This window comes from Coenobita brevimanus, chromosome 60 (genome assembly GCF_032717465.1).
Source record: "Coenobita brevimanus isolate Jiangsu-jjx chromosome 60, ASM3271746v2, whole genome shotgun sequence".
NCBI classification, from domain to species: Eukaryota; Metazoa; Arthropoda; class Malacostraca; order Decapoda; family Coenobitidae; genus Coenobita; species Coenobita brevimanus.
Window position 1 is genome coordinate 40,752,392 of NC_137013.1, and position 22,110 is coordinate 40,774,501.

General features: G+C 38.9%; 2 protein-coding genes across 3 annotated transcripts in view; both read left to right on the forward strand.

Annotated features, from left to right (window-relative positions):
• pcm (5'-3' exoribonuclease pacman) overlaps positions 1–6,354 on the forward strand; it is a 47,439-nt gene extending 41,085 nt beyond the window's left edge. Inside the window, exon 22 of the mRNA XM_080275176.1 lies at positions 5,813–6,354. The gene's annotated coding sequence lies outside the window, so the exon portion shown is untranslated. The remainder of the gene's footprint in view (positions 1–5,812) is intronic.
• A 12,684-nt stretch (positions 6,355–19,038) lies between these two features.
• Positions 19,039–22,110, forward strand: part of Mondo (MLX interacting protein mondo) — a 146,529-nt gene continuing 143,457 nt past the window's right edge. For both annotated transcript variants that reach the window (XM_080274892.1, XM_080274893.1), the window contains exon 1: positions 19,039–19,417. In XM_080274892.1, the coding sequence (XP_080131018.1) occupies positions 19,116–19,417 (302 nt within the window). In that variant the 5' untranslated portion in view covers positions 19,039–19,115. The remainder of the gene's footprint in view (positions 19,418–22,110) is intronic.

Genomic DNA, 22,110 nt, shown 5'->3' on the forward strand with positions numbered 1-22,110 from the left:
TGGATGGTAGTGTATCAAGTTGAGATTTGAAGCCAACTTGATTAAGAGTTTATGGATCATACATGTGTTGTGTGCATGTGCTAGAGAATGACAATCATGTATAGGTAATTTTTCTTGATTGAGGGTGTTGGAAGGAGGAATGTGGAAGTCTCTTATTGAATGGCTCTTATAATGTACTTGGATTTGCCAGATTGTCCCAGTACTTTGAAGGGACACATACTGAAGGCCTGTGGTGCCTTGGTGTGTGCATTACATTGTAGGAAGTGCTGAACTTGTGGTGTACTGTTGTCTCTCCTGCTTTTCTCTCCATGAACTTTGAAAATTGGTGTAGTGCATCAACAGCAACTGACACTAATGACTTTATTTGACCAGAGATCAATGTCATCAGTTTCAATTGCTGTATATACACTACATTGTTTAAGTTCATAGAGATAAAAGCAGGAGATGCAAGAAGACTTATGATGCCAACTATGCTGGAGTGAGAAAAAGAATGCAGCAGAAACTCTGCCTTACTGTACTGTATTGAAGATAAGTATGAATAATGCATAATTATCAGTCAAACACCTGGTGGTCTAGTGGTTTAAGTTGCTGGGTATGAGCCCAAAAGAATCCAGTTTTAAGGGTGGTTGGAATACAGTGCATACGTCGTGCCACTCGGGTGAAAAACTGGTTTGTTTGCCCTAAGTGTGCGGACTGAAGAGCCAAGCCGAGGGCCTCTCCACTTCATATGGGGCAACTCAGGACTGGATAATGCATGGTGTATGCCATGTCTTCATTAGGTTAGAAAAGAATAGGTTAGGTTAGGTTGTATGCCATGTCCTCATTAGGTTAGGTTAGGGCAGGGTACTGGGGACAAATATGTTAGGTTTGTTTTGGTCATATCAGGTTTCATTTGATTAGTATTTAGTCTCCTATTGTCTTGTCATACTTAGAGACTACTTAAACAGTTGAGCCTGGAGATGTCTTCTTCATTGTAGTCATGCCATCTCCCGTTACCGTAAGATGGGGATATTCAGCTCACCTGGGGCAGTTAGACTCAATAAAGGGTAACGAGACTCAGGTGGTCCAGACTGTGTAAATGGAGGTATACGCTATTTGACTCTTTCATATGGTGCTATATTCTAAAATCACTAATTTATATTGCAAATGAAATTTAGGGATAGTTTGCTTAATGTAAGTGAGCTGTGATCAATTTTTCATTCCTGTTATTTTCAGATTTTTTTTAGCTGTGATTTACAACAGTAAAGAGAAGATTAATTGTATTTTCCTCCACTGTCTGTTGGATATATAATAACAAGCTAAATGTCATTAATGTTTATCCACCTACGAAAGTTAGTTGCTTTTGTTTATAAAATATTATGATTTTAGACTAATGGGGCAATTTGATTTGGCCCTCTTGGGCAGTTTAAACACTGCAGCTTCATCAAGTACTATCTGGACTGTTGTAGACACTACTTTGTGGATTTCAAGGATGATCTCCCAGGTATAGGCTGGGTACATGGCTTCCTGATGAGACATAAAGTCATTCTGTTTTCCAGGATATGCCAAAATATTTCAAGGAAGCGAGCTGTTGTCTCATTGAAGAGGTTGTAGTGGCCTACTTTAAAAAGCTAGAAGATAACCTTAGGGGAGTACCTCATGTAAACATTATTAACTGTGATGAAACCAACATCACGGATGATCCTAAGGGAAAACTTCAGATATTCTGGCATGGTATAAAACATGCGTAGCGTATTGTGAATACGATGAAGAGTTCAGCGTCCATACTTGGGGTTTCATTCTCTCAGGATTTATCTTGGAAAGATCATATTACATCTCTTGTAAAATCTGCTTCCAAGAGATTAGGTTCGCTAAGCTGACCCCGTACTTTCTTTACCCCTGCACAGTTGTTGACTTTATACACGGGATTTATTTGTCCCTGTGTACAGGACAACTCTCATGTATGAGAAGGCTCCCCACATACAGCTCATCTCAGTAGGGTGGAGTGAAAGGCTTTTCATCACATTAACTCTCCTCCTGTTACTGGCTCCCTTCAACCTCTGTCTCTTCACCACACTGTTGCGTCTTTATCTCTTTCCTGTAACAACTCCAATGGTCACTGCTCCTCTGAACTGTCTGCTTGCATCCCTCCACTTCTGTGACGGGCATGTAGCACCTGTCTAGCAACAAACTCTCATCCCGTTTCTGTCCAACTCTGTAATGCAAGAGTTAACAGTTACTCCCAGTCCTTCATTTATGCAACAGGTCAACTCGAACTGTCTCCCTCTGTCTGTATTTCCTACTTCCTATGATCTCCAGTCTTTCAAATGCAGCCTGTCCAGGCATCTTGAAATGAACAGATCTTGAATTTGGCTCTGAGTTGTATTGTTTTTGTTTTTTTCTTGGAAGGAACAGTTTGTGGGCTTCTGGCCTTTGGTTCCTTCATCCTTAAAAAAATAAAAAAAAAAAAAAAAAAAAAAGTCTACTGTATTACTGCCAGTAGAAAGCACCTAAGTCCATATGTTGTTTACAAGGCTGAACACTTGCAACAGTCATGGATTGAAGGAGGACCAATCGTCGTATATAACTGAACTTGTGGCTGGTTCAGTATGAACTGAAGCAGGGGAGAGTGGAGAGGCGTGTATCCTGAAGGCACACAACCAAAGGAAAATACTGGGCAAGAAGGCATCGAAGGTTGGAGCGATTCAAATGAGAACTTTGAATGCTTCACTGCAGGAAAGTCTACCGAGTCCAGTTGCCCCACATCAGGTGTTGATAAACATTATTTTTATTTTCCAAATATGTCTTTTTCTGTGTTTTTCTATTTTTAAATCCATTTTCACAGATGAAGTTTGCATTGTTTGTGTTTCATTACCCATACAGTAAAACTTTTTAAGTGCCCCAAATGCAGTACAAACCTTATTACAATTAAAAATAGCCAAAAGTGAGTTGAATAGCCCCATCTTGCGGTAGTCTTTTCAGACTAGAGGGATGTAGATACAGACTTAATAAACCCCTTCAGTATGAGATCTGATGTTAAAGTATCTGGAAGTAGCAAAAGTGAACTGAGAAATTACTCTCTTTGGCTAAAGAAATTAACTAAGAGGATGTATAGTTAGTAGGAAAGGTGCATCATTGACATCATCATCATTGTCGTAGCTGTTGTCATCTCAGTCAGCATCATTGTAGTTGTTATTAACTTCATCATCACTGTCATTGTTGTCATCATAATTGTCATCATCATCATCATCATCATCTTCATAATCATCATCAGTTGTATGTGTGGCTCTCTCCCATGGAGATGGATATTTCCCCACACACAGGCTTATGATATAGGGGGCTGGCATTTTACTGCTGAGTACCCAAGGTGGTGTAGTGGTTGGAGGGTCCCAGTCAGAGCAGTGTCCTTTGACATGTACATAGGTTCGATCCTCAAGAGGTGATTGGAGTTTCGTGTGTATGTGTGCACATGCGTGCATGCAATGCAGTGGAATATGGTAGATTAGCTTGGAGCCAGTACACCTCGAAGGTGGTGATTTATGGGATTGGCTTTTACTGTTTTATCAGAGGACTACGACCCAGTTGACACTAGAACTGCACTCCATACTTCCTGATGGGAAAGTGAAGACTGGCATTTTGACAACCAGACTACAAAGGAGCCAAAAGAAATAGGGTGTACAAGTTTCTGCATTGATTTTATGATGATGAAATTTAACCTGGGAACCATCATCATCATCATCATGACCTATTTTTCCATTAAGCTAAGGACATTGAGAGAGAAGGTTCAGAAAATAAGGAACGAGAAAGTACAAAAGAGCCAACTGAATTTGTGGCATACAGTAAACCCTTGCAATAATGGACCCAGGTATAATGGATGTCGGATTTAACATGCCATGAAGTCCACTTTAGTGAGCTGTAGTGAACTGTGTTCGTGAAATGGGGCACAGTGGGTTTCAGTATGTGATTCCCACCCTTTTTTCTCCAACCTGGCCTTCAATTGCCCTCTCCCCATAGTGATTGCTGAGTTGTGATAACAGACTAAAGTAATATTGTACTAGTCATGAAGTGCTATGATAGGATGTGAAATAAGCTGTGAAAGGGTGAAATTGTGGGCCATGTTAGTGTAAGATGGGTATAGTTTACATTTTAGTACTAGAACATGCAATGGTACTCACTTATTTTCAAACTTGTGCTTGAAATCCCACCCTACAGAGTACCCCCGGATAATGGACTGTTGGCTTTAATGGACCTGGCTTTCCTCCTGTTAGTTCATTATAGTGAGAGTTTACTGTACAATAATGATCATAAGGGAGCATGGATACAGAGGATTAAGTTGTGCTAAGAGTGCTGGAGTATCACATGCGGTTACTGGAGTAGAATGGAGAGGAGTGGACTCATTTCAGCCTTTGACTGCTAGGATTTTTCTCGAGTAAACAAAATATTGTTGTGTGGAGTTAGTCAAAGCTCTGAAGGTAGCAAATTCATGACATTTCCCAAATTTTGCTTCTGGCTAAACCCAAGCTCCATGTTCTCTCATACATTTGTATTGGGCTAGAGGGCAAGGTTGAACTGAACTTGCCCAGTACCATGCAGTAACTGTTACAAGCCAAGTAGAGCATGCTTTTATTGGAATGGTACTGCACTCATATCTTCATACTTTGGGAACTGTAAAATGCCATTCAGGGCATAAACAAGAATCTGAGAAAGGTGTCTTGAGATACAGGGCTCAGGCAGTACGTTCATAGAATGCTTCATTTTAGTCTACCCGGAAATGAAGTTGAGGGTGTGGCAGTGAGCTTTAGTAAGAACAAGAACACCAACACCAAGATGAAACATAGAAAAAGAAAAGGCATTTTCTCTTTGGGAAATGTAAAAATATATCATTGGACTGATGTGGTTAAAAAAATCCGAGTTCTTCAGGCTTTGAAATCACCTCTGTGACAGTACTGTGTACTCTGAGTGTGGTGTTCTAGCCACTAAGCCAGTAGGTGTATGCATATATTATATATGTATATTTGGTAAAGGATTTGCTAGTTGTTTGCCATACAGTGCCACTATTTATATATATGCTGTTCTTGTTTGTGATTGTTTTAGCCCAAGGTTGGTTAAGTCAGTAATTTATATTAGACCTGTAGGGTATGTAAACTATTCAAAGCAAATAAAGATACAGAGCATAGTTTTTCAGCACTCTTTTATGCAAATACTGTGCTGTACAAATACTGATTACTGTACAGTACTTGCAGTCAGAAATACAAATGGAAACATCCAGTCTCATATTGCCTCATTTGGAGAATGGAGGCCTAAGGTTAGGCTACCATAGCCAAAACATTAAAGGATAGAAGACCAGGCAAATGCTATGGAAGCATCTTCATGCTGAAAAAACCTTTGGCCACCTTCAGGATTCAGACTTGCTCATGACCCACAGTTATTTCTGGCCTCGGACCTGAACCACAAGGCATTTGTATGTTGGCCTCATCCCTAGAAAGAACTGTGCTTTAGACTTATCCACCCCCTGTGAACATGGGAAGTAAGCTCAGAATAATAATAATGTTGGTGCTGGTGTTTATGATGATGACAGTGATGGTAGCTATGATGATGATGATGGTTTGATTACTTTATGATATCCTTTTACTGATCATGTTAATGTGGATGCGCAGTAGTGAAATAATTACTTGCGATGTTAAGATTTTATTTTAGACTTTAGTCATATATTGCCACAATTTAGTAAAGAGTTAATTGTTTATAATTAAATTCTTTTTTTCTTTTTTTTTTAATGCTGCTGGTGTGGCAGGAAAGGATTGAATAATGGATGGATGGATACTTTCTCTTTTAGTTGTAGATTGCCTTCCCAAACTTTGGAAGAATGGTGATTGAAATGATTAGTGGATAAGGATGATGATAATAGATAGAACATGGGTAAGACGGCAGCCACACAGGAAGTTAGTGGAAGCAAGCACGCTGGGGCTGGGACAGGCTGGCATGAGCACACACTACAGTTGGAATTTTATATTTTCTTCATTCCTCCTGCTGTGTAGTGTAGTAAATGTTTTGTCACTATGCTTGGTATTGATTGTATCCCAAATAGACAGCTTGAGTGAAACATCACCTACAAGCTGCTCGTGTCTGGTTTATGCCACTGCCTTTGTGGTTTGGAAAAAAAAAAAAAAAAAAAAAAAAAAAAAAAAAAAAGCATTTGTTGCCTGAGCCTATGCAGGCTCACATTTTCATATGAACATGGCTGCTGTTAGTATGCTCACTTGTATGTGTTATAGTGCAGCAAAAACTCCAGCATGTGCTTGCCTGCCTCCTGTGTGGTTGTGGCATAAGGCAAAATACATATTTTGAAAGTCAGATAAGGGTGAGTCATATATAAATATTCTGATATACAGTATTGAGGAAAGGAGAGTATGATTTCCGTCCTAAATCTTGTAGCAAATATCAGATTTACAAAATGTTGCAATTTGTGTGTGTGTGTGTGTGTGTGTGTGTGTGTGTGTGTGTGTGTGTGTGTGTGTGTTTAACTAGATGTTTTGAAGCTTAATTGCTTTGAAATGAATGTGTCCTTCATGCTCCAGATGGTGTAGTGAAGTATTGGATGGTTTGATGTGTCTCCTTGTACTGTATATGTAAATGTGCTTTGAATTATAATTATTTTGAAGTGAATGTGATTCCGTACTGATTTTAAGTGTGCATGTGCCATCAGTGATTTCGTGACAGTAAGTTTGTATGTATTGTGTGTGTGTGTGTGTGTGTGTGTGTGTGTGTGTGTGTGTGTGTGTGTGTGTGTGTACCTGCACTGCCCATGATGTGAAGTTTATACTTCAATAATTGAAGGATTTTATTTTTCTTTTCTCTCTCTCTCCACAGCCCTGTACCCAGTAGTTACAGTATTATGATATTCACATTTGTAATTAAAATATACTTTAGGTAGATGCGATGTTGGTTTAATGTGTAGATTGCATAAATATATATTTTTCCAGTATGTACTGTAACTGTACTCCTGTATGTGGAAAATATATGTAGAAAATTTTTTGTCTAGTCAGTCATTATGGCAGGTAAATGAAAGAGACTTAATCACTGCCAGCATCCTCCACACTCAGGTGCTGGGACAGTGAAGAAACCAGTATAGCACTGTCAGTCCAGGAAACAATTTCTGTAACCTCATTGTACATTGGCTGAACATGCAGGGGGTGTTGGAGCCAAGGCCGCTATTGACTTGAATTAGTCCAGAGTGATCCCTGCCACGCCTCCCACATAACACTTATTCACTACATTGCTCTGCCACCTAAATGTCTACAGTTCTGTGTCTCTCCTCTCTCTGCATCATTTGTATGTAGGTTCTATGCCCTTTCTGTACTGTTATCCTTAATTCTTAGTTTTTAAGTTCCTTTTTACATTTGGTTCACATGCTATTTTAAATTAAATTTAAATTTTTTATATAATTGGTATTTTCCTCTCTCTCTCTCTCTCTCTCTCTCTCTCTCTCTCTCTCTCTGTGGCATGCTTGCAGTTTTTCCCAAGGGTTATTTTGCGAATGCACATAATATTGCTGCTTCCCCTGAGGGACGTAGTTGTTATTATTGTATTTGCTTCAGTCACTTGATCAAAGTCTCCAAGGTGTTGGATTAAGTTTGGGTATGGCAGAAAGTCTCACAGTGTGCAGGTACATTCTCATGCTGTTTTCTAGGGATGAGAAAAGGTGCAGTGTTAGTAAAGTGACCCAGTAAAGCTAACAGCCTGATAACATGTTGGGTAAGCCCTTTGCTCCATCCTTCAGTGGGAAAATAGTAAAGGTGGCAGTGACTCCCAGTTCACTGTTTCATAATTTTTTGCCGTATTTAATATTATTGCGTTGTTGCACTTGGTGTCTCTGGCACGCCCCAGCAATACTTTTGCCCCACATGTTCCTCCCAGTGATGGTAAGAGCACATTATCTTACTAATATCTGAATTTGGTATAGTTCGTCCACCCTAACTTGGTGAAGGTTTTTTTCATTTTGCAGCTTATTTCACTTACCTCAGTGGGAAAAAAAAACAATACCTTCATGAATAGTACCATATCCTAGAGTTACTCTCTTACGACAGCTCAGCATTCAAGATAGAGATGACAGTTTTAAGCCTAGTTAAAGTGGACAGAGTATAGATGTTCATTAATTATTTTGCTAGTTCTTTTATTCGTAGCCGACAAATGCAACTTATGTCTTTAACTCCGCAAAGTGCAAGAAAGTTATGTTTCTGTGTGTGTGTGTGCGCGCGCGTGTGGCTGTGTGCATGTGTGCATGTATCTCAAAATGAACGGATCCTGAATTTGGCTCTGTGTCGTCTTGTTTTAGTTTTTCGTGGAGGAAACAATTTTGTGGACTTCTGGCCTTTTGTTCCTTCTTCCTAGCAGTTAAAAAAAATCCAGTAGTATATAAACAATTACAGCAATGTCATATTTCACAACTCTTTAAGCATGGAACTAGGAGGCTCTGTACATGCAGTCAAAAAAGTGTCATGCAGGAGGGGTCTAACGATATCCTAATGGATTGGTACAACTCGCAGTGTCCAAGAAAGTAATATATGTTTTCATGTGTGAACATACAATAATTCATTGGATAAGACAGAAAATGCCGCTATACTCTTTATATTCAACGTTGTCAGCTCTGTGTCTTGAATACTTAGGTACAACAATAAATTAACACTGGAATATGTTACTATTCATGAAGGAGTGCTTTGGAAAGGATACAGAACCATAGCATTGCCTGATTCTGCTGTTACATTAAGTGGAATACACTGCAAAAGAAAACAAATTGGGCCAAGATAAGGTGAAAAGAGTTTAGTAAGCAACAATGTGCATCAGCAAGGCTAAGAATGCTGATCCTTTTGCAGTACTGTATTCATCATTGTGGTATCAAATATTTCATGCAAAGTGTACACTGACACCTTGATCGAGTGTGCATTTTTATTATTGTCCTCCTCTGCTTCCTGTCATGCTGGCATCTGACTGTATTTCCCACCTGAGGGTTTGGGTAATTTATACCTCCTAATGGTGCTCACCTTACGAAAATGGAGTGCATTAGGTTTCCAAACCCAGTTTGCCTGCAGCTGGAATTGTGTCAGACTGATTAAATAAACAGTAACCAGCACTTGTGCCCCTGCAAATGCATCCTGTGCCAGATTCTGTGAAACTTTAGGGATGAAACAGTTTTTATATTTACCACAGCACGTAAGTGTGGCAGACATTAATGGTAGCTACATCACTTTCCTTTAGATGCTTTCATGACTTCTAGACAGGAAAAGTAGGTTTTTGGCTGTGCAGAACCCTGTTCTGTATTTTTTATTTTCATATGTACTGTGCAGATATGCATGTAAATTGCAAGTTGGGTAAATGCTTAAACTGTATGTTAGATACAGTGTGTAGTATTTTGTGGCCAATGAACATAATATAAGACTGTATTTGACTGCAATGTTCTTGTTGTTGCAGTCAGTAGAGATGTGTACAAATGACAGTTGCAGCCAGGCATTTTTCCAGTTATACAGTTATCTCTAGTCACATCATGAAACTGTATTTTAGTAATCTGCTCTTTATACACAGATTGTGATCATTGAGTAGTAGTAGGTTATGTTATTTTCCTGAGCACAGTTTGAATGCTTGGTAATATTTTGAATGTTTGTAAAAAAAGAGTGATTTTTGTGAATGTTTTTGTGAGAGACATGTTTTGTGAAGTGTTGAAATTGTGCAGGTTGAAAGATTTACTTTAATTTAAAGGTAAATCAATCCTTCTCCAGGCACATGGTTGCAATCTCATGTATGTATTCACAGTACAGTTGTTTATTGTTGTATTATTGCAGCCAGCATGTGACACGGTTGCAGTGGGAAGGTGCTACTGTAGGATCTTAATCCACCAAGTAGCCGTTGATCTAATAAGAATACTGTACTCCACATGACTACCAGGTTAGCAGGTTTTTATATGGCTCACTACAGCAGTTCTGTGATTCTGTTGTTGTGAATAAGAAGATCATGAATACAGAATGTATTTTAAAAATATGTAAAAAAGAAGTTCACAGGTTTGGGCCTTCTTGTAAATCAGTCCCTTCCTACCCCAGAATTACCCAATTTCTCATCATAGTTGATATGGTTTACTTTTTATATTCTTGCCTTCTCCAGCTGATTTTGTTAACTTTCGAGAAGTCATTTGTTGTGATGGAGTTAGAAACAGTCTCCATTAACCCATTTACAACCTGATTTTTTGCCCTAAACTGAATAAAATTATTTGAAGTATAAACATGTAATTGTATTGAAGGGGTTGATATGTACCAGGAACAATTATTTCCTATGCATATGGGGCTGTGTCCTCTGTGGCAAAGGAGATTTTATTTTATAGCACCTCTTCCCAAGCAGCTTGATTTACATACAGTATTACCAGTACACCTTATCTTTTGCATTACTGAGGTGAACTAAGCCTGTACTGAAAGTACAGTATATAATTAATGTAAAAGATAATGTTGGTGTAATAGGCTTAATAAATCACTGAGAAAAAGGTGCTTTGAAGCCTGCAGTGCCACCTAGAATATGATCCTTGGCCCTGACGCACATCAGCACCATACCTTGGGTTAACTTGAGTGGAGCTAAACATAAGCATGTAGAGAAGGAAGGAAGACCACGAGGTATGTAGTGAAATTGCAAAACACATTCATGCAAATGGAAGCACATGACATTCAGGATGGAAGACAGGAAATGCAGTGCTAAGCATTGCCCAGTAGTGTTTCATGAGAAGATTTCTCGAGAAAAACATTCTTTTGGCAAGTGCCAACTGTCAAGAAATCTGGACCTAGCTTAAGATAGCTATACAGAAGAGCTATCTTTAACCTCAATTTCACCTTGATCAGTGACATCAGTTTGTAAATTAACCTCACCATCTCATCTGTGTCTATTGTTTGTTTACAGTATTGTGTTAGCTTTTGAATGCCTAGTAACAAAGCAATACACACTGGTGTTTTTTGTTTTGCGTAATTCCCCAGATTTAAGTGCAAGTCAGGTGAGTGTCACAGTGAATTGGAGCCTTAAATTCTAAAAAGGAAAACGAAGTTACATCTGTAAGTCCAGAGGTTTGTCTTGTAGTAGTAAAATTTTGCATTTTTAGTTTAATTAAAATGAGTAATCATAGTTTAAGAAGATTATTTGTGAATGAGCAATGTTTTGGTGGGTTTGAAAAGTACTCTACAGCAAGCAAAAAAAGCCTACATTATAATATGTGTGTGATGCAAGTATAATGGACCCACCATGGTATGTTACTAAGTCTGTTCTAAAAGAGGAAGATTGTTAAATGAAGACTTTGCTATAGAGTGTGTGCTATACTGCAATCATTATATTTACAGCAGGGTATTGAGAGTAGTGTGACATGTAGTCTGCTTACAGATGTATTGATTTCTATGATATGTTCCTGAATGTAGAAAGATATATGATACTATACAGTACCTTCTCTTAGTGCTGAGGTTACATTCATATCAGTGTGTTGCATTGGATATAAAAGTGCACAGTGTAACATACATTGTTATGTAATGTGGTGGGATTATTTAATGGACGTCGGATAAAGAACTTGTTACTATTATTGTAACCATATCATAATACTGTACTAGACCATTTATTGCACTCGGTTTGGGAAATATCCAGCAAATTATTTCTACCTTGGGACATATTGTATAAATATGTTAGTGCCTGGGGTCTGAGTGGTTGAAGTGCCCTACTTGACATAATGGTCTAGATATGTGCTTAGCCTCAGTCCCAGAGAGATGAATGAAAGTTTACTGATCATGTGATGCCATTAAGGGAAGTAGGTTAGTCATGTACTCATTAATCTGCTGGACTGCCATTTCTTAACATTGAGCCCTTACACCTCATGGAGGGTAAGATGGGACTGGAATTTACCCTTGATTTATTACTACAGTGAGACCTCGTTATAACAGACTAATTGGGGGAATAGCGGATAGTATATCCAGTACAGTAGTTTGTTTTTATATAGGATGTGTGAACCTAGGATCGGTATACAGTACAATAAATGAAAAATGGTCCAGTAGATACCCCATGTAGGAAAAATTATAAGATGTCAATAAATCAGTGTTGTGTGGGTGTTGCCTGTTCCTAGATACAATAGATCAATAAGCAATACAAAACTAGTGTTGGCCCACATTTCAATAGATAATTTTGAAGAGGAATTGCTGGGCCTGGGTTCAGTATTTAAGAAATTTGTCCAGTGGGCCACTGGATGCACTCCCTAAACCAACCTTCGTTTGGTATATGATAGGGTCAGGGAGCCCATCATACCTAAAGTCTGGTATAAACAGGTCTGTAAAAGCAAGGCCTCACTGTATTAAACATGGGTTGGGATCCCTGGTCAGGTATCTGCCATCCTTGACTTGATTAGACCTGTCATAGTCTCAATTATTATTGGTCAGTTGATGTAGTAACTGCAATAATCACCAGTGTTTTTACAACCGGTGTTAATTCCGTCATATTATTCTTCTAAGATTTTGACTGTAATATAATCAGGAGGACTATTGGTCTCTATTAATCACATTACTAAGCAGTTTAGTTTGGTTTATTTAAACATGCCTTATAGCTGTGGAACACTATTAATATTTTATAAACATAGAATTTTCCTTGTTTGGTTAGCATCACACAGGTGTAGAAAGTTGATGATTCAGTAGTTTTCTGATGTGCAACACAACTTTGATTTGAAATATCTACAGATGTTAGATACATCAAGGTTCTGAGTGACCTGTGTTTACATTCCTGATTAATTGGTAAGTTTTAATCCTGTCACTGTTCATTGTTTCAAAGCTTTTGGGTATCAGGCAAGCAACATTGATATGGGCCATTTCACTTGTCCCAGCAGAGCAGAAAAGAAATACAGTAGTGACTTTTGCCATAACCACAGTAAAATTATACAGTGTATGCAAGTGCTTGCCTAGTGGTTGAACATACAGTTCCCTTTTTTTAGTCAGTAAAAGATTAGACATCTGAGTTAAGGAACTGACAAGCATTAGAACAGAAGACAGTGGTGCAGTACCTATGCTCATGACAAGTTTTCAGCCATTAGATTGTGCACTTATGCTGGAGAGGAAGATTGATGGAATACATGAATTTAATTTTGCCCACAGTAGTCAGATGATGTGTCTTAAGGTCACTTCCTTCCATTCCTTTCCTGTCTCCTTACCATGTATTATAAATTGGTTAATTGATCTGGTGAGACTGCTTAAGTTGGCTATTTTAAAGATAATGATTTTTTTGTATGTTTCAATGCACAGCTTATTGGTAATATGAAAACATTTGCTGTAAACAGTTGGTAAGCATTGAAAGTTGAACCAAGCTTCACTGGCAGACTCTACTGGGCCAATCTGAGACTTTTTTTTTTTTTTTAAGTAGGTTCACAAACAGATCTAAGACTTATTGATGTAATTGTATTTTTTTAATACCAATTCACAAACAGATTTAAGATACATTAATGTTTTGTTTTTAGACTTGTTACGTTGAAGGATGCTAATAAATCTGAAAAAAATGTCATAAAGTACAGTACACTAACTAGATAGTAAATTTATTTATACAGAAATGTACTTGGTCAGTACAGTTATCTTCCATAGTTGGAGGGGAACATTTTCTGGTATGTATTTCTGTACAGTGGTCAGAAATAACTCAGGGCTAAGGGTAACTTCACTGCACTTTAATGACAGTAGTTAGTGTATTGTTGTGTAGAAAGATAATCGTGTGATGTATAGCACAATGTGCAGGGAGATGCCTTTTTCATTTTATTCTCGCCATCTTCTGGTAATTTTATTAATCTTAGGATGAACTTCTCAAACTGTAGGGGTTAGATATAGCATTTGTTTTTAACCCGATTCAGATTTTCTCCTTACTCAGCTATTTCCTGTAACTTATTGGCAAAAGAAGTTGGTAATATGGCTCTACATTCATTCCATAGCACTTCATGACATGTATCATATTCTAATGGTAATCTCTTGTTACTGGTTATAGTAGTATATAAGGTGGAGAGATGACCGTTTTAGACCAAGTTAGAGTAAAAAGAATATAAAAAACTCCTTCAGTACGATAGGGCTTTCCTAAGATGATTGTCAGGTAGCAGCAAGAGTAAAATAATAAGGTAATTGTCAGGTAGCAGCAAGAGTAAAATAATAAGGTAATTGTCAGGTAGCAGCAAGAGTAAAATAATAAGGACATCACCCAAAATCAAGGTGTTAATACTCAGTTATGCATTACACAAAAGAGGGACCTTAGCCCCACCCTGTCCTTAGGTGTGAGAAAAGGTCAGATTGGTGGTGGTGGTGGCAGTGGCAATGATGGTGGTGATGGTGGAGGTGGTGATGATGATGATGATGATGATGATGCATTACACATAGGAATGTTAAATTTTCAGCTCAAATTAAAGTTTAACTCGCAACACGAACTATGCAACATAATGGCGTCACTCGCATGAATGATGTACAAATACTCACAGGATGGAACTCTTGCTCTTTATGTTGCTGTGTACAGTATAGGATTTTTTCTCTTTTTCTTTTCAGTACTTTTAAGCCATAAGTTAAAAGTCATGGATCTCTTATTTTAAGCTTGATATTCCTTGAGCAAGAAGTCTTGCAAGTCCAGATTATATACCCACTGTTTAGCCATTAGATTACATTTGACACTGTAGCCATTAGTATAAAAATTCATTGTGATTTACACTTGCAAATGGCCATAACTTACATTCCTCCACACCTCCTCATACTCCCTCAGTCTAACCCCATAACATGAAACCACTGTATTTTCCGTTACAAGTTACGATCATAGGGGGTTGATGATGATGAATCTGGGATGGAGTAGTGAGGGAGTGTGGTCAGTTGTGGAAGGATGCAAGTCATGGCCCAGTGTGTTCTGATTTGGAATGGACTAAACGTACTGCACATGGTCTGTAGATGTTATTTAATTCCACCAATCTGATGCTGTACAGTACTATCTATGTTTATTATTGATGTTTCTTGATATTTTTTTACTTGAGACCAATTTTAGTGACAGGATTAGAAAATCTTCATGAATGCCTTCACAGCATGATTTCTCATCTGAAAGCTGAATATTGTAACATCAAAAGGTAGCATGAGTAAAACTAAAAATGCATCATTAGATTGAAGGGGGTTAACTGTTATTTTTTCAGTATTTCAGTGGTTCTTTCCATGGATATGTACAGTACATGCATTATCCAGATGTCTTACTGTAGTGCATACCTGTACTGTTTTGCATACTGTTGTGTATTTTTTTTTTTTTTTTTTCTTGTCATCAGAGGGCAACACCAACACTGACCGCTGCTCCTTTATACGTTGCCCTTTATAACAGGTCTTGAATGAATCCACAGTTCTACATAAAGTCTCATAGTACTTTTATAAATATCTGTGGAAAACTTGCTTGAAAAGGAAAACAATAAATTTGAAGTAAATCATTACTCATTATGAAGAGTTTCTAAGTAAGAATGCAATGTTTTACAAGCATTTCTTTGGGATAATTTTGTTGGTGTTGCAGTGCTATAATTATTGATTCTAGTAATGGTTATAAATATACATTACTTCTGAGATGAACTTTTCTGAGATTATGAACTTTTCAATTGAAACCTATGCTGTCAAACCTTTGAGTGGTTGTCATATCAGTTAATTGTTCAGTAAGCATCACATATTTGTTTTACATTTTTTACTGCTGGGTGTTTTCTTTGATTGAAATAACCAGTTTTGGGTTTGTTGAAATAAAATCCCCATGTGCAGAATATTTACATAAAATGTAACCCTGTGGAAGAAAAAAACGAACCTTTTTTCCACTTCCAGACATCCTATTACTTCTCTGTGACAACATATACAGGTAATCCTCGATTAAAGTTGTTTATTAATTAAGTTACTGATGAATTAAGACATGTGAATCATTTAAAGTTGCTCTTGAATCATCACAAAATCATTTTGAAGTCAGAGATGAATGCTCTCTGCCCTTTTAACCCCTCATCTTTTATGTAGAAGCATATTTTCACCAAAGGTTGTTTCTCTTGAAGTAATGTTTTTACTTGAGCACATCCTTGGCCCGTATTATTGTCATCTAAGCAGGCTTCCTAGCACTGCTTCCTTAACCATTTATTTTGCAAATTACCCATTAATGTCCTAGTATGTGCTATTTACATGTATCAGCATAGATTCCACAAACAGGATACAAGAGAGTATTAACATGCCACATGCAGAAATTGGTTAAGAAAAGATGCTAGGGAGCTTCTGAAACCAGCAAGCATAATTCTGGCCCACAGACTTTAATTGAGGACTGACTGTTCTTAACCTGACTGTAATAGTGGAGATGGTGGTGCATGTCAGTTGGTCGTATTGTTGGTGGCTTGAAGATTTTGTGATAACTCATTCCTGGTAATTTACTCTGCTCATTACCTTACACTACACCTGAATATTCTCCAATATTGATGCAATGTATGTTGATAAAATATAAATTAGAAGAGAAAGTCTGGGTGTACAGTAAATAATGTAAAGTAAGTTGCTGGCTATGGAAAAGATGTTACAAAGCTTCCATGCCCCATGGAGTTTGGCCCTAAACACCATCACTCATTGTGCATAATTTCCAAGTGGCCTATGGCTGTACAGTACATCCTTGTTATAAGCTCCAATAACTTACTTTTTTGTTTTTCCCAAGCAAAGCCACGTAAATTACAGAAAAATTGCAAATTAAAGTTCCATTGGAACCAATAAAGCTGATTTGCCAGTTCCCCTCTTTTAGATAACCAGTTTTACAAAAAACATTGATACATTGGAACACATCCCTGGCTTATAACAAGAACAGCCTGTAGCATATTTCATATAGAAGTGACAAGTGTAGGTAAGCACTATAATAATTAGGCTAACATTGCCATATTTGTGCATTATGGAGTTATATTTTCTATGTACAGTAGATTTTATATGTGTATAAAGTATATACAGAATCTGCATTGTAAAAATTTCTTTGCTAAATACTGTACAGTATTCTGTAGTACAGTATCAGAATTTGGATTTCTTTAATCACAGATATTGCTTTAAACCCTCAGTATGATGTTATAATGTACTTTCAGTAATATTTTCTCACTACTGCCAGTCAATTTTATTCAACTTAGCAAGGACCTCCAGTAGTGAATGAGTTAATGGAACAGTCTTATCCCTCCAGTTCCAAATGCTTCTCCAAGCCTAATAAAACCTGGAGGTAGTAAGAATGTCATTGGATTAAAAGGGGTAAAGGCTGTTCCTTTGAAGATTGCACAGTTTTAAGTAGCTGATGGTTATAGAGATTGGAGAACAACAGGTACACATGTATGTTACATTTTAGTTTATGGTACAATATACAGTATATATGTCAGTTGATTACAGAGTGCAGTATTTTCCTTCAAAAATGAAATGAAAAATAAAGAGTTTAGCATGATTGTTTGGTGTTTAATATTTATGGATGGTAAACCACATCTAGCATAAGGCTGTGATGAAATATGTGTTGCCTAGGTTGCAATGAGTAGATAGGATAAGAAATAGTGAATCATGAAACATGTGTTGGTGTTTTGTGGATGGTGTTGTGACCTCCAGACTCATTTGAATATGAATCTGGTGAACTGCAGGCTGAAGTTGTCTTTCCCCAGTATTCCACTATTATTATTTCAGGACAGGGAGTCGAGGAATGTTTGTTGTTTGTAAAAGCAGACAGTCTGCCCAGCTATATGAGTGCCACCACATGAAGACATTACTTTGCTGCACCTTCCCTACACTGATTGGTGATATCATAGGGTGGTAGGCTCAGGGCTGCCACCAATCCCAAACCTTCCTGCAAATGGGACCACCCTGCACTCACTCTCACTAGTCCACCCACAGCCAGAGATTACGGCAGGTGCATGGTGGTTTAATAAATGCCTGGTTTTGGTTAGAATGCCAAAAATAATGAAGCTACTCATGCAGTATGGACGTCAAGCCCAAGTTCCGTCTTATTCTGCCACTAAGGTATGCAAAATAAAATAACGGACAAAAATCTGCCAAGCTATGATCACAGAAATATGCTGGTACACCAGGTCGACCTCAGCAGTGACATTGTAGCACGTTTCAACGCTCCACAGGGTCTTGGAAAGTAGGGTATATCAGAAATCCATGTTTTCAGAGGGTACAAGCAGGGACAGGTAGGGCTGAAATGGGACAAACCTGTCCCTAGCTTTGGCCTACCGGTTATAAAGTGCCCTCGTAGGGGGATCTCTCGCAGTAACCGGCAAAGGGTATGGTGCCTCTTTTTTTTTTTTTTTTTAAATCAAGTTTATATCTGCTCGGAGTGTGGTGACCAATATGTTACGCGCCGTGTACCCACACCGGTGAAGACTGTAGCGGTCCCTCGGTGACAAGGACTGAGGTATATTGGCCAGTATTTGAATTCCATTAACTCCAAGTGGTGCCCAATGTAGGAGGAGAGGGTAGTGTATGGTCAAAGGTTGGGGGCGCCTTCGTTGACTGGAGGATGAACCTAAACCATCTCCTTTCCTGCAGCGGCTCTTGGATGGCTGAGCCAACTAGTACTCTTGTTTCATATCCTTGACTCTAGCTACCACACAGGAGCAAGATCACTGACCAGAGTCCCATGGGATTAAACAATGTTCTGGGCTGGGTGCGTCCTGGCCATTTTTATAAACTTAACAGTTCCATAGTTATTGCCAGACACGACTTCACATTTTTTGCTGGTGTCACCTCAGACAGCAAATCTTTTACAAGCTTGTAAAGCACAGGGGCATTGATTATAGTTGACTGAAAGTCACGAAATTTCTGTAATTTGCTTCCATGTTTTTTTAAAGTTTGTTTTGCTTTTCTCAGAAATGTTCTGCTTTGTTCCACCCTCACCTTCAGTCTCTTCCCTTGCCTTACTTCTCTCAACATCCCCTGCATTAGAAGTCTCCTCCCCTCACATCCCTCCTGCTTCCCCTCCCCCTCCCATGCACCTAAACGCTTCAGAATCAGCGCCGCTGCCAGCCAGTTGATCTCTAGCCTTTGTGAGAGGTGGGTGTGTAGCGCCTCTTTCGTGATGTGTCTGCCAAGTGACCTTCGGAGGAAAATGAGTCTAGTGGAGGATTTCATGTGAATATGACGGCGGATATAACCACCGGGGGGAGTATCAACATGGGGAGGAAGGGGGACAAGGAGGTCATACACTCCGGTCACTTTATGGTGTCGGATTTCGAGGCTGATGCTCAAGATGACGAGGAGAACGTATTGCTGGAGATTCCTGGAGACACATACGCTGAGGGAGAGTTGGTGCCAGGAGGCCAGAATCCTCAGCAACAGGCTCCAGGGGTCATCACGTATGCCAAGAAGAGCAGGGTGGAGACAGTGAGCATAGACAGCTCGCTTACCAAGCTTTTCAACGCCATGTCCATCGCCTACAGGTACAGACTGCCACCCGCGGGCTTTTTAAACTCATCCCCGCCAGTTATTGATTTAAATTACATAACTGGTTTATTTATTAACTCGTTTTGTTTCAGATGTTATAGCTGAAAAATTTCATTGATAGCCGATGTTGCATTGAAGTAATCAGAAATGAATGGTCAGATTAGTAATGTTGGCCGTGCAGTTGAAAGCCTGCCCTAGCAGTCGAAGGGTTATGATTAGATTAAAGCCACCTTATTAACAAAGATTTTGTGGTACATGACAACAACGGCAATATACAACCTTTGCCTCTTTTTGATTATGGCCCATAACCAACTTATCGGTTTCATCCCAGTGCCATTTTTCAGCATAACACAGCATTGAAAATCTTGAAGAATACTGTTTGGCAGATTGAATTCCATGTTGGGAGAGAGCTATTTGTTCCTTTTAATTGTCAGTTCCAGAGATCAGTAGGATGGAAGTGGTGGAAGCAATGAAGAAAGTAAAAATTGTGAAAGCCCCAGTATTGATGGAGTGTGCAGTGGAATGATGAAGCATGGGGGAGAGATAGCAGAATGGATATGGAAGATGTGCAGATTGGCCAGGGATGAAGGTAGAGTCCTAGAGGATTGGAAGTCGGGTATAATTATTCCCCTGTACGAAGGAAAAGGGGAAAAAGAAGTGTGTGGTAATCATAGGGGCATTTGTCTTCTTAGTGTAACAGGAAAAGTGTATGGTAGATACTTACTGACAGTTATGGAAATAACAGGAATTAGCTGGAGAAGAACAGGGAAGTTTTAGGAACGGAAGAGGTAGTGTAGATCAGATATATATTGTTAGGTCTGTAGTGGAAAAGTTTCTAGAGAAAGGAAAGAAGTTGTATGCGGCCTTCATGGGTTTGGAGAAAGCCTGTGACAAAATGGATGGACAAGGAATGTGGAAGATGTTAAGAATATATGGAGCAAATGGAAGTTGAATACCATGAAGAGTATGTATGAGAGTGCTAAGGCTGCAGTGCATGTGGATAGCGAACTGATTGAATTTTTTTTATCTGAATGTTGGACTGAAACAGAGATGTGTCATGTCTCCATGGTTGTTCAGTCTGTATATGGATGGGGTTATAAAATAGATACAAGGTAGAGCAGTGGATGTTGGAGTGGCCCTAATGAGAGAGGGCAGTGTTTGGAAATTTCCTGTACTGTTGTTTGGAGATTATACTGTCTTGTTAAGTGAAGATGAAGGAGAACTGCAAGGCTTGGTGAATGAGATTGGGAGAGTATGTAAGAAACAGAATTTAAAGGTGAATGTAGGGAAGAGTAAAGTTATGGTCTTCAAGAGAAGTGAAGTCAGTGAATGTTCAGTAAGGTTGTAAAGGTGAATGTAGGGAAGAGTAAAGTTATGGTCTTCAAGAGAAGTGAAGTCAGTGAATGTTCAGTGAGGTTGTAAAGGTGAATGTAGGGAAGAGTAAAGTTATGGTCTTCAAGAGAAGTGAAGTCAGTGAATGTTCAGTGAGGTTGTATGATGAGAAAATGGGAAACTTGAGTGCATTTTTGTACAGTACTTGGGTAGTGTGATGAGTAAGGATGGAAGTTTGGAGGATGAAGTGCTTGAAAGGGAACAACAAGGAAGAAAAGTTGCTGGTTCCTTGAAAGCAGTGACAAGAGATAGGGAAGTGAGCATGGGTGTAAAAAAGATGCTGCATGATAGTACAGATTATTGTGGTATCAGTTCGAACGTATAGAAGTGAAGCTTGGACTGTGTTGGAAGGACACAAGTCAAGAGTGAGAGAAGTGGAAATGAGTTATTTGAGAGGAGCATGTGAGTTACATGGAGAGACAGACTGACAAATGAGGAAGTGAAGGAACATTGTGGTGTAAATGTGATAGAAAGTGTTAAGAGAAATACAGTACATTGAGGTGGTTTGTCCACATGGAGAGGATGGAGAGTGCAAGACTAACTAGGAGAGTGTATATGAGTGAGGTGGAGGGGAGGAGAGGGAAGGGGAGGCCGAGGATGAGATGGAGGGATGAAGTGGAGAGGTAGCAATATGAGAGAGGGGGGTGTGAGCTGGAGGGAGGGCTTTGAAATGGCGGGGGACAGGGCGACATGGAGGCAGTTTGTTTGTGGCCACCTCTTAAGGGTTAAGGCATCTGGCAATAGACAGGTAGATAGAAGTCCAGGTTAAGGCTGAAGTGTGTGACTTGCAGGGTAGACTAGGTTGGATTCATTCCAGCCCCATCCTTCCTCAACTCTTCAGTCTTAATCCTAGTCCCCCCCAGGCCTGTCAGTCAAGGATGCACTTCACATCCCCCTAATCATTGTCATTTCTTTATGTTTGAACCTATAAATATTCTTTTCCTTTACTGCCTAGGTCTGATGTTTTTTTATGTAGTCCTTTGGTTGATAATTTCTGGTCAGATAAAAAGAAAATTTAACCCAGATAACTAAACCTGCACACGTTATCCACACCACTGATAGGTATAAAACCTCTTGCACAAGTGAACAAGACCCTTGCTGTTATTATTGTTTTATACTTTCCAGTGTGATCAAGCTACACTGTTTTGTATTTTACTTGGCATTTAGGATGATCTTGCTCCAGGCACTTCATCCTTTCTAACCTAACCAATTTTAACCAAATCTAACAATGTAGCCCATCCTAACCTATTCTCGCATAACCAGAATGACTTGAGGATGGATGAGTTTAGGGGCCTGA